The following is a 15,952-nucleotide window of genomic DNA, read 5'->3' as shown; positions in this document are numbered from 1 at the left end:
GCATGGAATTGTACATCTAAGAAGAAACATTCTTTTTTTTTACGGTTTTAAACTGTGAAGTTTGTGTGCAAAGTGCTGTGCATGAAAACCTGGAGTGCACACAGATCCAGGGCAAAAACAAGCCGGTGCTTTTAGTGGGTTTCACAAAGTGGACCTCGAAGGGGACGAGCAAAAGCTTTATGTAAGAGCAGGACAAATCCAGGTCAGTTCTCCGTACCCTTTTTTTTTTTCTTTTCTCTTAGCATCCATTCAGAGTGAAAAGCAATCAATAAAATGATTTCAAAAAATATACTTCACATTTCATCACTTTTTAAATTCTCATTTTATTCCAATATTGCAAGTTTTTTTTTTCCTCATTTTGTTTGGGGTTTTTTTTTATTGTTTTTTTTTTTTTCTTTCTTCTTTTAATGACATACAGTTTTGAGCATGATCTGGAGCGGCAATATGTACAAAAAACAAACTAACATATGTTATTAGAAAAGAAAAAAAAAAAAAAAACAAAAAAAAACAAAAAAAAAAAAACACGTCCCCTTTTGTTTTTGACGTTATTGCTAAAATGTTACAAACGGCACAAGTTTCTACCATCAGCAACCCTTTGAGCACTGAGTATATACTACCACATGACACCTCTGCTTACCATTTTACTAGAATAATACACAGATAACAGTGAGAGTAGAAGCGAGATGAAGACAAAGAAAGGGAGATCCAGGTGCGGCGAGGCCAAGCATCGACAACAACAAAAAAAAAGAGAGAAAATTCTCAAATGCACAATGTAAAAAAACAAAAACATTAAAAACATTGAAACAATGGAGGATGAAATGTGTGAGAAGTAGAAAGTTTAGCGCTCTGTAGTGCAAACAGCCAAAGAGTCTAAAAGGAGAAGTAAGGCTGAGTGCGACAGAGGAAGGGCCCCACACTCCGATTTATTTGTTTAAAGCTGCCTCTCACTCTGCCCTGTTGTTTTTGTTTTCTTTTTTTGTTGTTGTTTTGTTGTTTAGCAGTGCATGAAAACTACATTATAAAAAAAGACATTTGGCATATTAAGATACATACATTGTTCAGAGCTCGTAAAAACACATCCACACAGAACAGCTGCTTTTTTTTCTTTTTTGTGTGTTTTTTTTTTTTGGTAGTGTAAAATAATAAAAAAAAAATTAAAATAAACAATTAAAAAAACACGAAGAGGAACGAAAAGACACGGAAGCAAAACAGGGAGGGACAGATAGACGTCGTTTTCCCTCTCGTGAAGGTTCACAGCGCGCGCATTGAGAAGGCATGTAACATCTTAATCTTTTAAGTTTTTGACGGTGTGTTCTCCCTTCTTTGTTTTTATTTACTTTTATTATTTATTTATTTATTTAAATTAGCACAATTCTGAAAACAGAAAACCCAGTAAAATGAACTCGGATTGTCGAAGGCGGCGGATCCGCCGAGCCGCCATTTTTTGTTTTCTCGATGAATCTGAAAGCTGCTCGCGGCGGCGCGGTTTGCTCCGAGGAGGCAACACGTAAAAAAGTATTTAACCTCAGTGTACGAAGGAGGGTGTAAAGATAATAATTATAAAATAAAAACGTACGGTTATGATTTGGTGACCTCCATCCCGCAGAGCAAAGGGAAGCGCCGCCGCTGCTCTGTTTGATGCTACTCCGCTGCTGCAGCGCTTGTTTTTATTTATTCACTTTTAGTTTAAAGTCATTCCAGGAAGTGGCGTACTTTAAGGGAAACTTTAGAGGCAGCACGGGCAATAATGCACTTTTTGTTTTTCGTTGAAAATTTGACGTAAGACAACGGGAGACTTTGTACCAATAATTTAAAAAAATCTCAATATTACAATATAAAACATTTTACATTAATAACAAACGTGACAGATAAGAACAGGGCATAACTTAACTCATCGTTTTTTTCTGCGCTTTTTTTCATACATTAAAGGGGGGCGGAACCAATCCTTTTCTGTTCCTGTTTCAAGGTGTAACAAAATTATGAAACACTTCATCGAGCAGACATTCAGTTGTATTGTTTTGTTTTGTATTGCCTTTGAATGTCTCCCCCACAAGTTAGACGTTTTTTTTTTTCGATTTGGTGGAAGACCGGAAGCTCCTTTTTTTCCCTTTAAATGGACCAAATCAGTATTCGGTCACAGTGACGTCATTACGGCACTAGCACGCTTTAAGGAACTTGCTTAGCTGGTGAACTAGTGCTCAGGCGAATGAGAACAGAAAACCACGACAATAAGATGGCCTGTACAATATTGCTGTTATGTTCGGAAATGCACGTTTTAAATACACATTTAAAAAGGCCTTCTTTTTTCTTTTTTTTTTTTTCTTTGCTCCCTAAGGAGGTGACGTCACCGCCGGCGCAATGAACCACAGGGTGATTTAGACAGAACAGAAGGCGGAGAGGGTTTACAGCAGTCAGGATGTAGGCATGGACCGATTTAAAAAAAAAACAAAAAACACAAATCCTCCCCCAGATGTTGCTGCACACTGAAAGTCAGGCTGGTTAAAAGAAGGCAATTTCCTTCACTTATTAAAAAACATAAAAAACAACAACAACAAAAAAGAACAACACATTTGGCTGAAAACCTTTCTATTCCAGAAAGGACACACAGCTATGGAGCGCAAACAAAGGCATCAGTCTCTGTTAGGAGTTCAAAAGCACAACATTTTCCCACCTTAGTTTCTGCACAAGTGTTTAGGTTAAGAAGTGACCCGCCTGCTGCTGCACACTGACAGCCAGCTGACTGATAGGCCATTTTATTGCCCATTGCTAGGAAGAAAGTGCATCTACTGAAGTAGTAGAAGTTGCAACTACAAAGCTAAATAGCTGTTTTTTTGTGTTTAAAAAAAATGCCAGAAGGAATGACTTGACTGCTTTCATATATATTTCTATTTTATTTTCTATTTTTGCTCAAAATAAATTTGAAAAAAAAAAAAAAATGCTACAGCGCTCAAGTAAAAACTACTGCACTTCTTTTTTTCCTCCCCAACGATTTCACCATCTACAATTAAACAAAATTTTTCATATCCGTTGTAAGTTGAGCTACAGAGTTATCTCATAATACTGCCAACATGCTTCTTCTGACTGGCACTAATTCAACTTTTAGTCACCAAAAGTGAAATATCAAAATACTAATGGAAACCAGCAAGTATAAGAAGGGCTGGGTTGTTGTCAAAATTAACTACTAGCCACATCTCTGTCAAATTTCAAAACTTATTTTGAGCATTAATATAGAGCAAATGGTGAAAATAAGTGGGGGGAGTTGCATTTTCAGACTAGAGAAATCACACAAAGAAGAACTTTACGTTCACTTTTAACCAGTAAAGTCAGAAGAGTTTAGAAATCAATATCAGGTGGGAAAATCTGGCATTTGCTCTTGTTGATCAGTACCTCATTAAGTAAAACAAGAGGTGGTGATGTTTGAATTCTTGAATAGAAAGGCTTTCGTCCAGGCGTAGAAGCAGATAAAGAGAATTACTCCAGCTGGCGTTCTTTCCGATTTAAATATTGACTTTTTTTTTTCCCCCTTGAGGTTATCACACCGGTCCATGCCTACCCGGGAGATATTGTCTCAACCGTGGAAGCAGAAGAACAATATCGAAACAAACACAGGCGAGTAGGGATCTTTGTATTTGTACACCACAAAAAAAACAAAGAAAAAAAAAACACGAATTAGGAAGGCTTCAGGAGAAGAAGAAGGCTGCTTCTGCAGGGAGGGTGAAGCCGCAGCGATGAGCTCAGAGACAGCAGAGCTCCTGTGATAAGCAGCGAGGCATTAGTTTGTGCTACGCACAGCTTCTTCCAAGGTGAGTAAACAGCATATAAGAAAAAGGTGAACTCTTTTTTCTTTTTTTCCCGTCGTTTTGCAGTAAGGCCACATCAAATTGGAAAAAGTGTCCATTGTTTTGTGTTCTTTTTTTCTTTCTTTTCCTTCTTCTTTTTTGGAAAACTACCGGATGCAAGCAGAGCACGTGCTGGAAGACGCCTCGCCGGGTGCAGTGAGCAACAGATATTAGATATGTGACTGGTCTGACTGTGCACAGTAAGAATATACAGTACTAAGGCTTACTAACGCTTATTACATGAGTTTGACTTGTTTTTGTAACCAAGAATGTCTTTTTTTTTCTTCCTTTTTTTTTTTTTCTCTCCACATATTCTGCAGATGTTGCTGTGGCTCCATGTGAGATGTACTGAAGCGTTTGCGTTCCAGGAGACGCGGCGAGCACGCAGAGTATTGCAGGCAAGGCAAAAGGCGTTGCTTAAAGCTTTTTCTTTTTAAAGACTTCATAAAAACCAAAGAGGATAAAAAATATAGGCCCCTCTGAGGTCGTACCCCCCCCCAATAAAAACAAACATAATAAAAAGCAACCTTCGCGTATGTGAATAAACAAATCCAGACTTCAGATTTAGTTTTTTTTCCCCCAACTCAAAAGAAGAAGTATTAAAAGAAAAAAACAATCCAAAGACTGGGAAGCAGGCATTTGTTGTAAGGTCACATTAACATAAAAGGTTTGGGAGTTTGGACCTCAAACAGGGGCGGAAGGGGAGGGAAACAAAGCCCAAAAGCTCAGAGAAGGAATAGAAACTATTTGGTAACAAAAGTGTACTATATGTTTAATACAAAAAAAGGTATGGAGAAAAATGTACCTTTACTAAAGCTTATACAAGATCCTTGGTCCATAAAAACTATGTTATCGTCACGTTTTTGTGTGTCCCTCTGCATCCTGCGACGACAACAATACGCCCAGCCGAGGCTCGTGGGAGTTGAACAGTGTGAATCCAGGCGGGCCGACGACGGACCGATCCGTTCAGGTCGTGGTCGGCGTTGCGTTCAGGGTGGATGTATTGTTGTCGTTTCTCACAGCTGAAGGAAAGTGCTGGTGCTCTGAGCCTGCAGGAACGTCACTCATTCCAAACACCAGGATTAAATAGGCAGGTCCCTACAGTTATCTGCAGGCGACGGAGCTCTTCTGCTTATTCCCATTGGCTGACACCTCGGTGATGTCACTCCTTCAGTTTTGCTCCTTTTCGTTTGTATCCCAGCTAAACACGCAGCACTTTACGATGAGTCAAAGTTTGGGTTTAATTCCTATAGTCTGTCATGTATATACCCCAAGGTGTGTTTTGCTCTCAAGGCATACTGTGTGTGTGCGTTAGGACACCACGGCGGCGGCGGAGGACGAGGACGTGACCCCGGCGCCGGGGTTGCTGTTGGGGCCGTAGACGCCGGGGGCGGCGGCCTCCTGGCTGCTGTTGCTGTGCAGGCTGGCGTTGCCGGCCCGCAGGATGGCGCCAGCGGCGCTGCAGTGCGGCCTCGGGCCGGGCTCGGGCGTGTAGGTGAAGGTCAGTGTGGTGGAGTAGATGATGCCGTCGTTCCTCACCAGGGTGACGGGGACCTGGACGGGCTGCCGCACCCAGCGCCAGCCCTCGCGGAAGGCCGAGATGTCGGGCACCACGCACAGCATGCTCTCCGCACACCTGCAGAGGGCGCACAACAGGAAACATGTTAGCAGTTGGGGCCCGAATGGGACCTGGAATTCGGATTGTTTCGCCTGATGCTCGGGTCTGGCTTCTACGCCGCGTTTCACGTTTACTTGATTGTAAGTGGAACATTCTACTGATTTTTCATTTAACCCTTTCTTACACAATGTTAGAAAGACATTAAAATAAACAAATAATTCAGCTTCCTTTTTAAAACAAGAAAACAAACATCGTATTGCCTAAAATGAAGTAGCAGAATTCATTTGGTGAATTTTGAACCAGGAGAAGCTGAAAGTACAACTTGAGGAATTTTGACTAGAACATGTTTAAAGGCTCACGTATACTGCAAAATGTATACATTTTGTACAGTTTTGGGTTGATCACTGCTCCAAATGGCTCGGGTATTTATTTTTTCAGCAAACTACCCCATTTCCTGAGTCTGTATGCTTCAGCTAATGATTAATTGATTACTAAATTAGCTGACGATTATTTCAAAACCTGGTTCATCAGTCACACACGTCCCAGACGATTTGCACTAGACTCGCCCTGCGGTTGCAACGAGCGACAAAATGGAAATGGAAGAGGTTAAGCAAAAGCTAAAAATGGGAGAATTTACACTGTTAACTCAATTTATGGTCTAAATACCAAAGCAGTAAAATCTTAACTGAAATAATATGCTGGGCTTACTTTGGGCCTGGGCCTATAGTTAAAAGTTAATCAATTTCTTTTTAGGCCAAATCCAAACTAAAATATGTGACTCAATGAATAGAATGCAAAGATAGCAAACGATCCAGGGTTCCTTCACATTTTCATGCAGACACATTCAGACTTTCCCACCACTAACAAAAATGAAGGCGGCATGGCAGTCTCCCCTATGTTAGCTTCTTGGTTATGGAAAACGGAGAAAATGGGAAATATTTGACACTAATATGCAAAACAGATTGCTTTTTTTCCCCTAGATTTTCACAGAAAGGCATCTCCAAAGTAACTCCCCTACATTAATGATTTACTCTCAGTGAAAATCACTGGCCTCCCAAATGGTGTTTGAAGAGCCACATCGTGTCCTTTCTCTGTAAATCTGAACTTACATAAGAGGCTAAAAATCCCGAAGGAGATTAGAGTCTGGTGAAGAGCGACATCAGGTCATTATTCTGGTATTTTTGAGGTTTTTGCAAGTGAATGGAGCAGCAGACATGTGACTCAGGGCCAGTCGTCATTATGGATATATTTATTTTTCTAAATCCTGAGCTCATCTTCTTACGTCGTTGCCTGATGGAGGCATTTCTCAGTGACATTCTCACTGTTTGAAGCTGATATTTCAATGAAAGGACTCGAAGAAAAACTTTTGCCCAAGTTACATATTCCTTCTGTTTTTGCTTCTATGCTATACTTTAATATTTCAGATCATTCAATGCATTTTAATACCAGGCAAAGATAACCCAAGTAAGTACAAGAGAAGTTTTCAAAATCATGATTTGATTTACAGAGGAATCCATCCAAACCACACCGCGCTGATTCTGTGTAAAAATATAATTTCTTCCTTTTTAAATCATAAATTAACCAGGATTAGAACCTTCTTTTTTGGAGGGGGTTTGTCTAACTGTCACGCTCAGGACAGAAATCTGGCAAACTAACTTAAAAAGAGTCCATAAGACTTAAAAAGAGTCCATAAGACAACACACACACAAAAAAAAACGATATTAAATGTTCAATTGAAATGTTTCGCCTCATGAGAAAAGCAGGAATAAGCAAACACACGGCCCATTAACATGTCTAACACATCACTCAATGCACACCAAAAGATACTGGTGAAAAGGAAATGTCAGGAATACATATATGACTCATACTTGTTCATGGCCAGTTGCAAAATATGAGAAATGGAGTCGCTGACATCTATCCATTTTTAAAGGGTTATAAACCCTTTTTTTCTTAAACCGCAGGCAGGTATTCTTCAAAAAGGGGAATTTTCTCTCTTTACAATCCAGAAAAGCCACAGCTGACCTGTACATGGTTTCAGCCTCGACATCTCCGAACCAAACCCGCAGATTTGGTGTGAAGTTCTGCCCCGTCAGCTCCAGCATGGCAACATCCCCACCGCCGTTGAGCTGCAGACAAGACCAGGCGAGTTCAAACACGTGAACCGCAGACCTTCGTCCTGAGAAAACCCCGCCCGCCCAGGCTACCTGTAAGCTCTCTACCACAGGCACAGGGGTGACGGGTGAGTGGACGGGGCCCATGCCCTCGTAGAAAGTGTACTCTGCCTTGTCCGTGCTGATGATTGTCCAGGAGGCGCCGTCGTTGATCATCTCCTTGTTTGGTTCCTTTGGGCATGGAGTGGCCTGGCATGGAGGGTGGGGAAAGGTAAATTGGAATTCTGGAGATCTACTTGGAGAGATTTTTGATATTGGTATGCAGAGGAAACAGTGGCACAGACTTGAAACTGGATGATCCTTTCTTGGGAAAGGCACAGGTACATGCGCTCCGTGTCCTTCAGGTAGAAGGCACACTTGTGCAACTGGGAAACTGGGTCATCGGCGTCCAGCAGGGCCGTCTGCTTGTCGACCTTTCGAATGATCTCATAGGGAGACAAGCAGAAACGAGCAGATAAGCCGACCGAGGGATGGATGTTATGATAAAGCAGAGGGTTGGATGGGAAGTCAAGAGATTGAGATCGAAGAAAAAGGACAAATCGAGACAACAAAGACATTTAAGAAAGAAAAAAAAAAAGAGACTTCTTTTTGATTGCAAAAGTATTTGTTCTGGTTAATGTGTGTGTTATGCTGCAACAAGAATTTAATGTGTTTTATTAGGATTTTCTGTGAGAGAAAATCCTAATGAAATGTTGATCATAATTGTGAAAAGAAAGGAAAACAATATAAAAGTTTTACTATTTGGTGTGTTTGTATTCTGTCCCAGTCAATCACTTCCAAAAAAAAAAAAACCCAAAAAACTTCAGCAATTTTAGCTGCAAGCATTTTGAAACCCAAACTATCGGTTTTGAGGATCTGGAGACTGAAATCCTTATCAGTTCAGAAGCTCAGACTCAGGCTGCAAGAAGAGTGTCTGAATATTTCCAAAGGCATTAGTTCTTGACTTTGACTAGGCCATTCTAACACAATTTTGCTGCATCTCTGCCTGGAAGTTAGTGATGGTTGTCCTGCTGAAAGGTTTCTAATCTGACTTCTAATGTGGTTGTACTTGATTTTATAAAAGGGACTATATACAAATGCAGGGCACACTTTTCAGGTTTTATTGAAAAATCATTTTACAAACCATGTAAAGTTTCCTTCCACATGACCATCATACATTACTATGTGGTGTTCTATTGTAAAACTCTGAAAATGAACTGAAGTTTGTAGAGCTAATGTGATCAAATTGGAAAAAAAAAAGTACCAAAGGAACAAATACTTTTGAAAGGGAATGTAGGTCAGAAGAAAATGAGGTTAACAAACACAAATAGATGGAAGAAAAGACAAAATGTCAGTTCACTGCTCAGAAGAACATGAGTCACAGCATGAGTGAAGAAAAACAAGGCTGACTTTGTCTAAGAATGACTATTTGAACAAAATAAAAGTCTGACGTTTATGAAGAGGGGGAGAAATAAACTCTTTTTATGCCAAAAGAGATCGACAGCTCTGTGCAGCCTGCTAATTAAAGAACAATGAGAAGATCTAGTTCCCTCAGAGTGGAAAACAAAATCGAGATAAAAACTGTCTACAAATACATATATATGGGAGAACGTAACATGATTTTGTGGGTGCTGGCAGTCTGGTTTTGACATGTTTGGACAGAGGCAGGACGGCAGCGTCACTCAGCTACCGTTTGCGGAGGAACAGCAAAAATGTTCGCCTGTTTCTGCTGCTCTTAATGTTTCCGCTGAGACGGTTATCATTTACTATTATTATTTATTTTTACCAGTCTGGGCAGCGCCATGCCGGTGACCGAGCACACCAGCTTGACCGTCTGGCCGTAGTGGATGTAACCGTCTCTCACAGTGAACTCCTCTCCTTCTGACTCCTCGTCGTCCACTGGAAACGCAAAGAAACGACCAATCAGAGCTGCTTGACGCTCCCCCGCCACCTCACTCTCACCACAGTCAGTCAGTCAGTCACTTCAGTTCGTCTCTCAGCGACATATCGTCGCGTTTGGGCGAGGGCGACTCACACAGGTGGATGTAAAAAGCCCCCCACTGCTGGGAACTGGCGTGGAAGTTGCCCCCCTCCACGTGCAGGTAGCGCGTGCTGACCGTTTGGGAGCGCAGCCGGTTGAACAGCGCCACCTTGGTCCCTGATGCGATGCACACTGTGGGCGAGAGCAGACGGGCTCACGTAAGGAGAACGCGGCCTGCCGCACACCGGGCTGACAAGAGGCGTAAAAACATCACATAACTACTGGACAAGCACTGTAGATTTAACGATGCTGCCCCCTGGTGGTTAGACTAACTTACTTTTTTTTTTTTTTTTTAAGTGATACACTTTATTTGAAATTAAATGTTCAAAATGCGGGACGTTTAATGGAGGAAAACATTCCAAAAGCATCCAATAAGAGTTCAGATATAAAAGCACAAGTAGCAGAATTAAAAACATTTTCTTAATCTTTTTCCTCTTAAAAACAATTACCAATGATTGCACATCTAACCTTTCCCTTAAGAATTATTTTTTCTTCATAAAAATAAGAAACTGCTCATGTTTATGAGAGAACATCAGCAGTTCAAACACAAATGAAAAGATAACGGACTCCACGTCGTTAAGACTTCCGAAACTATCCGCCCAAACAGGTTCCTGATGATTAATGGAGCCACAAACCTGGGAGGAAGACTGGTCTGAACACTAGCATTCACTGCCATGAATGCTAGTGAAAAGCACTAAAAGCTGCTGAAACGAGGAGCTTGTCTTCACGCTGGAAAAGCTCTGAGGCACTAAAGTGAGTCATTGACAGAAAATGATGCTGAAGATGTAAATTTAAACTCCAGGTTTGCATTTTACTGCGTTAAAATGTCAAGAAAGTAATTGGGCAAAATTTTTTTTCCCTCATTTGAAATCCTTGTTGGGTGTTAAAATACTGCACTGCTGTTAGAATTATGCACCTAAATAACATGTGACTTATTTTTTATGTTTTTATTAGTATTTGGGGGTTTCCTACTTAATAACTTGCATAAATATGACCAGAAGACACAATGATTCAGTTTGATGTTTGCTGCTTAGTAGAATAAAATATTGAATAGTTTTATCTTTATTAAACAACGTATTAGATGCGTTTAAATCAATTTAGTAAAACTATTTGACTCCAAACCATTTAATTGTCACAGATAAAATTTACTTTGGTGGAAATGGATGACATGAAACAGTCAGTTACAGTATTTACAAGCTGTAGTTTTCCAACTGAAGTATGCAGAACTGCACGTTAATATTTTGTGTTAAAAGCAGTGAAAGGTACTTCCGTTCTGTCAGTTTTGACATTTATAAAGATAAAATCTAACCAAAAAAGACAAAATAAGCTGTGGAAACCTGGAGAGCATCTCTAAAAATAAAGTGCAGACTTATTTTTGCTAGAAAAGTAAAATGTGTTGTAGCGTCTAATGTTTTACGAACACAGATTTGACGACGGTGCTCCAACTACGAACCGACAGACACAAAAGAGGAAACCGGTCCAACTCACGGTCAGCGTTTTTGAGGGACTGCTTCTTTTTGGAGGGCTTGGAGATGACTTTGATCCTCTTGCTGAGGAAGACGCCGATGTCTGCACTGTTGCCGTAGAACATCTTGACGGACAACATGAAATGCTTTCTCTTGTCGGAGTCGGATATGTACAAGGTTTTGGCTGTGCAATAATTCTGTCGTGGAGAAGGAGGAGAAATTGTGAATAGTTAGTTCACTTTGCATTTTGAGCAAAAATAATATGACCGATCGACATCAGATTCATTCATCTGCTTTCTAAGTCTAAATATTGGTTAATCCAACAAGGCTGTCAGATTGTGACGGGCTGCAATTTGTCATGATTTGATTGGTTTTCGTGTCGTTTCATGCATATATATTAGGTGCACACTGTGCGAATTTGGAGAAATGCACCAGAAGTTTACATCCACAGAATGAAAACACACACAGCTGTTTTCTCCCCTCACCATCTGAAGTTAAATTAGACCAAACTTCTCTTATTTTAGGTCAGTTAAAAATGACCAACATTATATCTTTTTGTTGACACAATAATGATTTCAATGCCATCATTGACAGTCAGCGACATTTCATTCCCCTTTTGGATGAGTAAAGTATTTTTGAAGAATAATTTATGATCAAAACAGGAAAGAATTTATTAATTTCATGAGTGACTTGCTGGCATAGAATCAAACACATCTGTGTTTAATTTGCAGCCGTTTATGTCACATCCTTTCATTTTGACTGCAGGGATGAGAAGGAGTGGCTCTGACTCCATAGTAAACACTTTCTTCTGAGCGTCTTCTTGTGTAATTTGTACCTTTCCCTCTAGGTTGAGCTGTTGCATTTCTTGGTCGCTGTTGCCGATGCCAATGAAGGCACACGGCTGCGACTCGTGCTCATTGCAGCCGTCTCTCTCCATCTGCTCCTTCTTTTTCTTCCAGCCGCTGCCCATCAGGTAGACGCAGGGAGGAGGGCAGAAGAACCTGGAAACAATGAGGTGTGTGGCATGTTTTGTTTGTTTTTTTACCTGTTTCCAAGACAGCCTTCTCTAAATATGCCCTGAGCTTTTAAGAATCAACATTTGTTCACATTTCAGATGTAAAAATCATTATTTTAACTCCAATACTTGACCGAAATATTGAACTTTGGTCAAAATAAAGCAAATGTTGTGCATCCTAATTTAGATCAGCAGAGGGCAGCCTGGTGTCATCTCTCTCGCAGTGAAAAAATAAAATCAGGTTCAATATTTTTATATGCAACTTCATGTCAAAAGTTGTTGCACTTTGCGGTGTAGACACACACACGCGTAAAAAAACTACATTTCAAAATAAATTTTAGACATTTTAGTCCTTCACAAATAAACCGTTGAAAAAGAAGAAATCGGCTCATTACTGGACGAACTGGGTTCAAGTGGAACTGGAGAGCAAGCCATTTCGCAACATCCAGATTTCGACTCTGTGGGTGTTTGACTGCTTTCACCTCCTATAAAAAGCACAGACGACCGAGAAGCGGCGAAAACCTGGGGGGAGGAGGGGGCTTCAAGGTTCTCCGTTCACCTCCACTCTTTGAGACCCGTGTGTAAAAACAGAGAGAGCCGTGCAGAGAGGCGCAACCTGATAACAACAAGGCAGCATCCTGCAAAGTCCTGCCGGACAAAGACTATTATCTGAGGAATTCATCTTTTCCAGCTCTTGGTGGTGGGCGTCCAACGTTTGATTGACCAAGAGATAGGCGGCCTGATGAGATTGCAAGCAGTGTCGCAAGCGAAGCCAAAAAAACGCGGCGGAATGAAGACGCGCAGCGTTTCGGGGGCAGGAGGGGGCGGGAGGCTATAAAAAGTTGCAGCGAGGGGTGGAAAGGTGAAGTGCAGAGTTACAGGAAGGGTTTGAGGAAGAAGAGAAGAGTTCAAGAGAGTGGAGTTGAAAAAAACTGGAGGTGTTGCATCAGCTGCTGATTGAAGTGCAGTTACATGTGTTGCATAGAAAATGAACTGAGGAGTTTGACGGCAACGGGCTCTGCAGCTCAGATCCAACCAATGAAATTCCTCCCGATTTCCCAAAACATTCCCTCTGGAGGAGTTCAACTTCCAGCTCTAGCTGCCTTCAGCTCAATGCGTTTTCCATGATTTCACTCAAGGCTGATCAGTGCAAAACCTGAAGAAAAATGTTGCCTTGTTATATTCATACGATAACTGACAAGTGAGAGGCAATGTTCAGGTCTCCAGTCTGTCACACAATTAACACTTTTACTTAAAAAAATAAATAAATACTGGAAAATTAAGTTTGAAACAGTTTTATGCAAACTGGAGCAGAAAACAGCAAACCTGGATATTGTACAAACTAACATTATGTAACGCTGTCATGTAACGCATGCATTCATTACACAAAGAGTGAAATATTCCAAGCTTTTATTTTCTGGTCATTTTGATCTCTTTGGCTCATAGATGAATCAGATTATCATGTACGTGCATACAGAAATGACCCGCTTCTGGAAGGTCGGATCAATTCTGTTTGTCTTGCTTGAATCACTGCATCAATGCGCCGTAGAACGGAGGCAATCAGCTGGAGGATGATGGGAGGAAACACGAGCTGCTCGAAATGTTCCTTGTAGACGTTTGCGTTGACAGTGGACTCGGTTTGTCACAATAATCAATATATCAGTTAATTGCAAGATAAATTGAGACAAACTCAATTTCCATTGGCCCGATTTATCGTTTCTGTTTTTTCCTCTCTTTCTACCAAAAAACCGAATGATAAAAGTCTCAAACCAAGTTTGGTGCTTGGTTTGAGCTAAACATCTTTTTTTTAAGAAAAACTTAAAACTTGTTTGCAGAGATGTCATAATTAATTTTATTTATTGTTTTGTTCATTTATTTTTTATATTTAACATGTCTTCCATTTTTAGTGTTAAATGTTCATTAGAATTTAAAGTTTATTGATCCTTGAGAACGTGTTCTTGCATTATTAGTATGCCATTATCATTGTATTGCTTAAAAATGATTTCAAGCCAACAATATCATTGATTATCCTGATAACTCCAGGAACAATTTATTGACACACCCCTGATCAAATCCTTTCAAAGTATTCCTTTGTCAAATGTGAAAATGATGTCTTTGCAGCTCTACATCCAAGTCAAAACTTTCACACTTATAGAGCTTTATTAGGCGTTTCCTCTGCAACATGGGAGAAACAAAACGTTTGGAAAAAAATATATTTTTGTCCATACTAAAAAAAAACCCCACCTGAGCCCAAAGTGAGCTCAAACTCCATGCGGTTCTGTTTTCAGCATCCTAGGGACGAACTAATCCATAACATCCAATCAGTGTTAATCCCTCTAATGACTGCCTGCTCTTTTCAGAGATGTTGGGGGGGGGGAGGGGGTTAAACGGGTTTTGTTTTGTGACGGTTGCTTTCTCACGGCAGCGTGGCGTCCAAGTGCGGCGATCGTTCACAGAGAGAGGAAGAGAGCCGGCGTCGATCGGGGGCTCACCTTTTCTCATTGCCGTAGGATTTCTGTGCAACTTTTGCGTGCAGGATCATGACAGTTTGGTCGCCTCGCTCCTTTAGGTAATTCCTCATCGCTTCTCTGCAACAAAACGGAAACATTAAGGTTTTATCACCAACATACCTTGTTACCGGTACTAGGAAGGTAAGGTTGTTTTTTTGTTTGTTTTTTGTTTTGGATTAGAGTTGCAATGATTCATCGAAAAACATAACTTGAGAAGAAAAAACAAACAAACAAGTGAATGCACAAATGTCACACATGTAATCAGACTGAGGTGAGGAAACTCATACAGTGAACTCAGGATGACCCAACAAAAGACTCGAGCGCTTGCCAAGAAGTTCTGCTCTCCCCCAGATGTGTCGGTGTGGGGGTGGGCTGAACTCTCAACGCCTGGCTCAGGGGGACGGAGGGGAGCAGGAGACGGGAACGTGGAGGAGAAACAGAAGATGTAGAGAGAGAGCGAGAGAGGAGTAATGGAAGGATAGAGAGAGGGGGGGGAAAACAACAACAACAAAGCTGACCTCACCAGCAAACACTTCTTTTTTTTTTTTCTGGAGTTTTTTTTTTCTCATTCGGAGCTTCTTGCCCCTTAAAAGGCACAGATCGTGTTTAGATGGAGACACCGCATCACACCTCGACTCAGGCTGCACACATGAACAGATGTCAGTGACACCTGACACGCCAGAGACTTCACACACACCAACACACACACACCAACACACACAAACGCCGTTCCAGTCTCCAACGTTAGGCTCAGAGCCTTTGTTATGAAAAGTATGGGGCCTCCTCAGAGCGCCTCTCTCTCTCTCTCTCTCTCTTTCTGTGTGTGTGTGTGTGTGTGTTAGGGGAGTGGAGGGGATGCAGCAGAGGAGGAAGTCCAAGAGGAATTGTGGTTTATCCATTTCATAATGGACTAGAGAAGGCTTTCTTACTTCACTCTAATGACATTTTTATTGGACATTTCCAACTGACAGCAAAGCAGAATTTAGCAATTTCTGAATTACTGACTGGCCGAATCTTATAAACAAGAACAGGCAGGTGAACTGATCTGAAGCATCCATTTATCAGGGTCCCTAAAACCTTTACAGATTTTTAGTTCCTTTACATTGATTTGAAAAGGCAAAAATATTGAGAACTGGAATAGGAAACCTGACAAAAACCACAAACAGGAAAGGACAAAATTAAGGGAAAATGGAAGGAAGGGGAAAGGAAAGGGAAGAAAGAACAAAGGGAGGTCAGAAGGAAGGAAATTGAGAAAGGACAAAGGGAAGGAAGGAAGGAAAGGAGGGACAGACAATTTGGAAACCACTGCTTTA

General features: G+C 40.9%; 1 protein-coding gene across 1 annotated transcript in view; it reads right to left on the bottom strand.

Annotated features, from left to right (window-relative positions):
• Positions 1-3,611: 3,611 nt before the first annotated feature.
• rbpjb (recombination signal binding protein for immunoglobulin kappa J region b) overlaps positions 3,612-15,952 on the bottom strand; it is a 46,159-nt gene continuing 33,818 nt past the window's right edge. Inside the window, exons 3-11 of the mRNA XM_055060247.1 lie at positions 14,622-14,717; positions 11,950-12,115; positions 11,137-11,311; positions 9,643-9,780; positions 9,394-9,506; positions 7,913-8,053; positions 7,662-7,817; positions 7,480-7,583; positions 3,612-5,475 (exon numbers count right to left, since the gene is read on the bottom strand). Coding sequence (XP_054916222.1) covers positions 5,151-5,475; positions 7,480-7,583; positions 7,662-7,817; positions 7,913-8,053; positions 9,394-9,506; positions 9,643-9,780; positions 11,137-11,311; positions 11,950-12,115; positions 14,622-14,717 — 1,414 coding nt within the window. The 3' untranslated portion in view covers positions 3,612-5,150. The remainder of the gene's footprint in view (positions 5,476-7,479; positions 7,584-7,661; positions 7,818-7,912; positions 8,054-9,393; positions 9,507-9,642; positions 9,781-11,136; positions 11,312-11,949; positions 12,116-14,621; positions 14,718-15,952) is intronic.

Source organism: Poeciliopsis prolifica, unplaced genomic scaffold, assembly GCF_027474105.1.
Source record: "Poeciliopsis prolifica strain line A6 unplaced genomic scaffold, Auburn_PproV2 SCAFFOLD058, whole genome shotgun sequence".
Lineage (NCBI taxonomy): Eukaryota > Metazoa > Chordata > Actinopteri > Cyprinodontiformes > Poeciliidae > Poeciliopsis > Poeciliopsis prolifica.
This window is presented reverse-complemented; position numbering and strand designations above follow the sequence as displayed.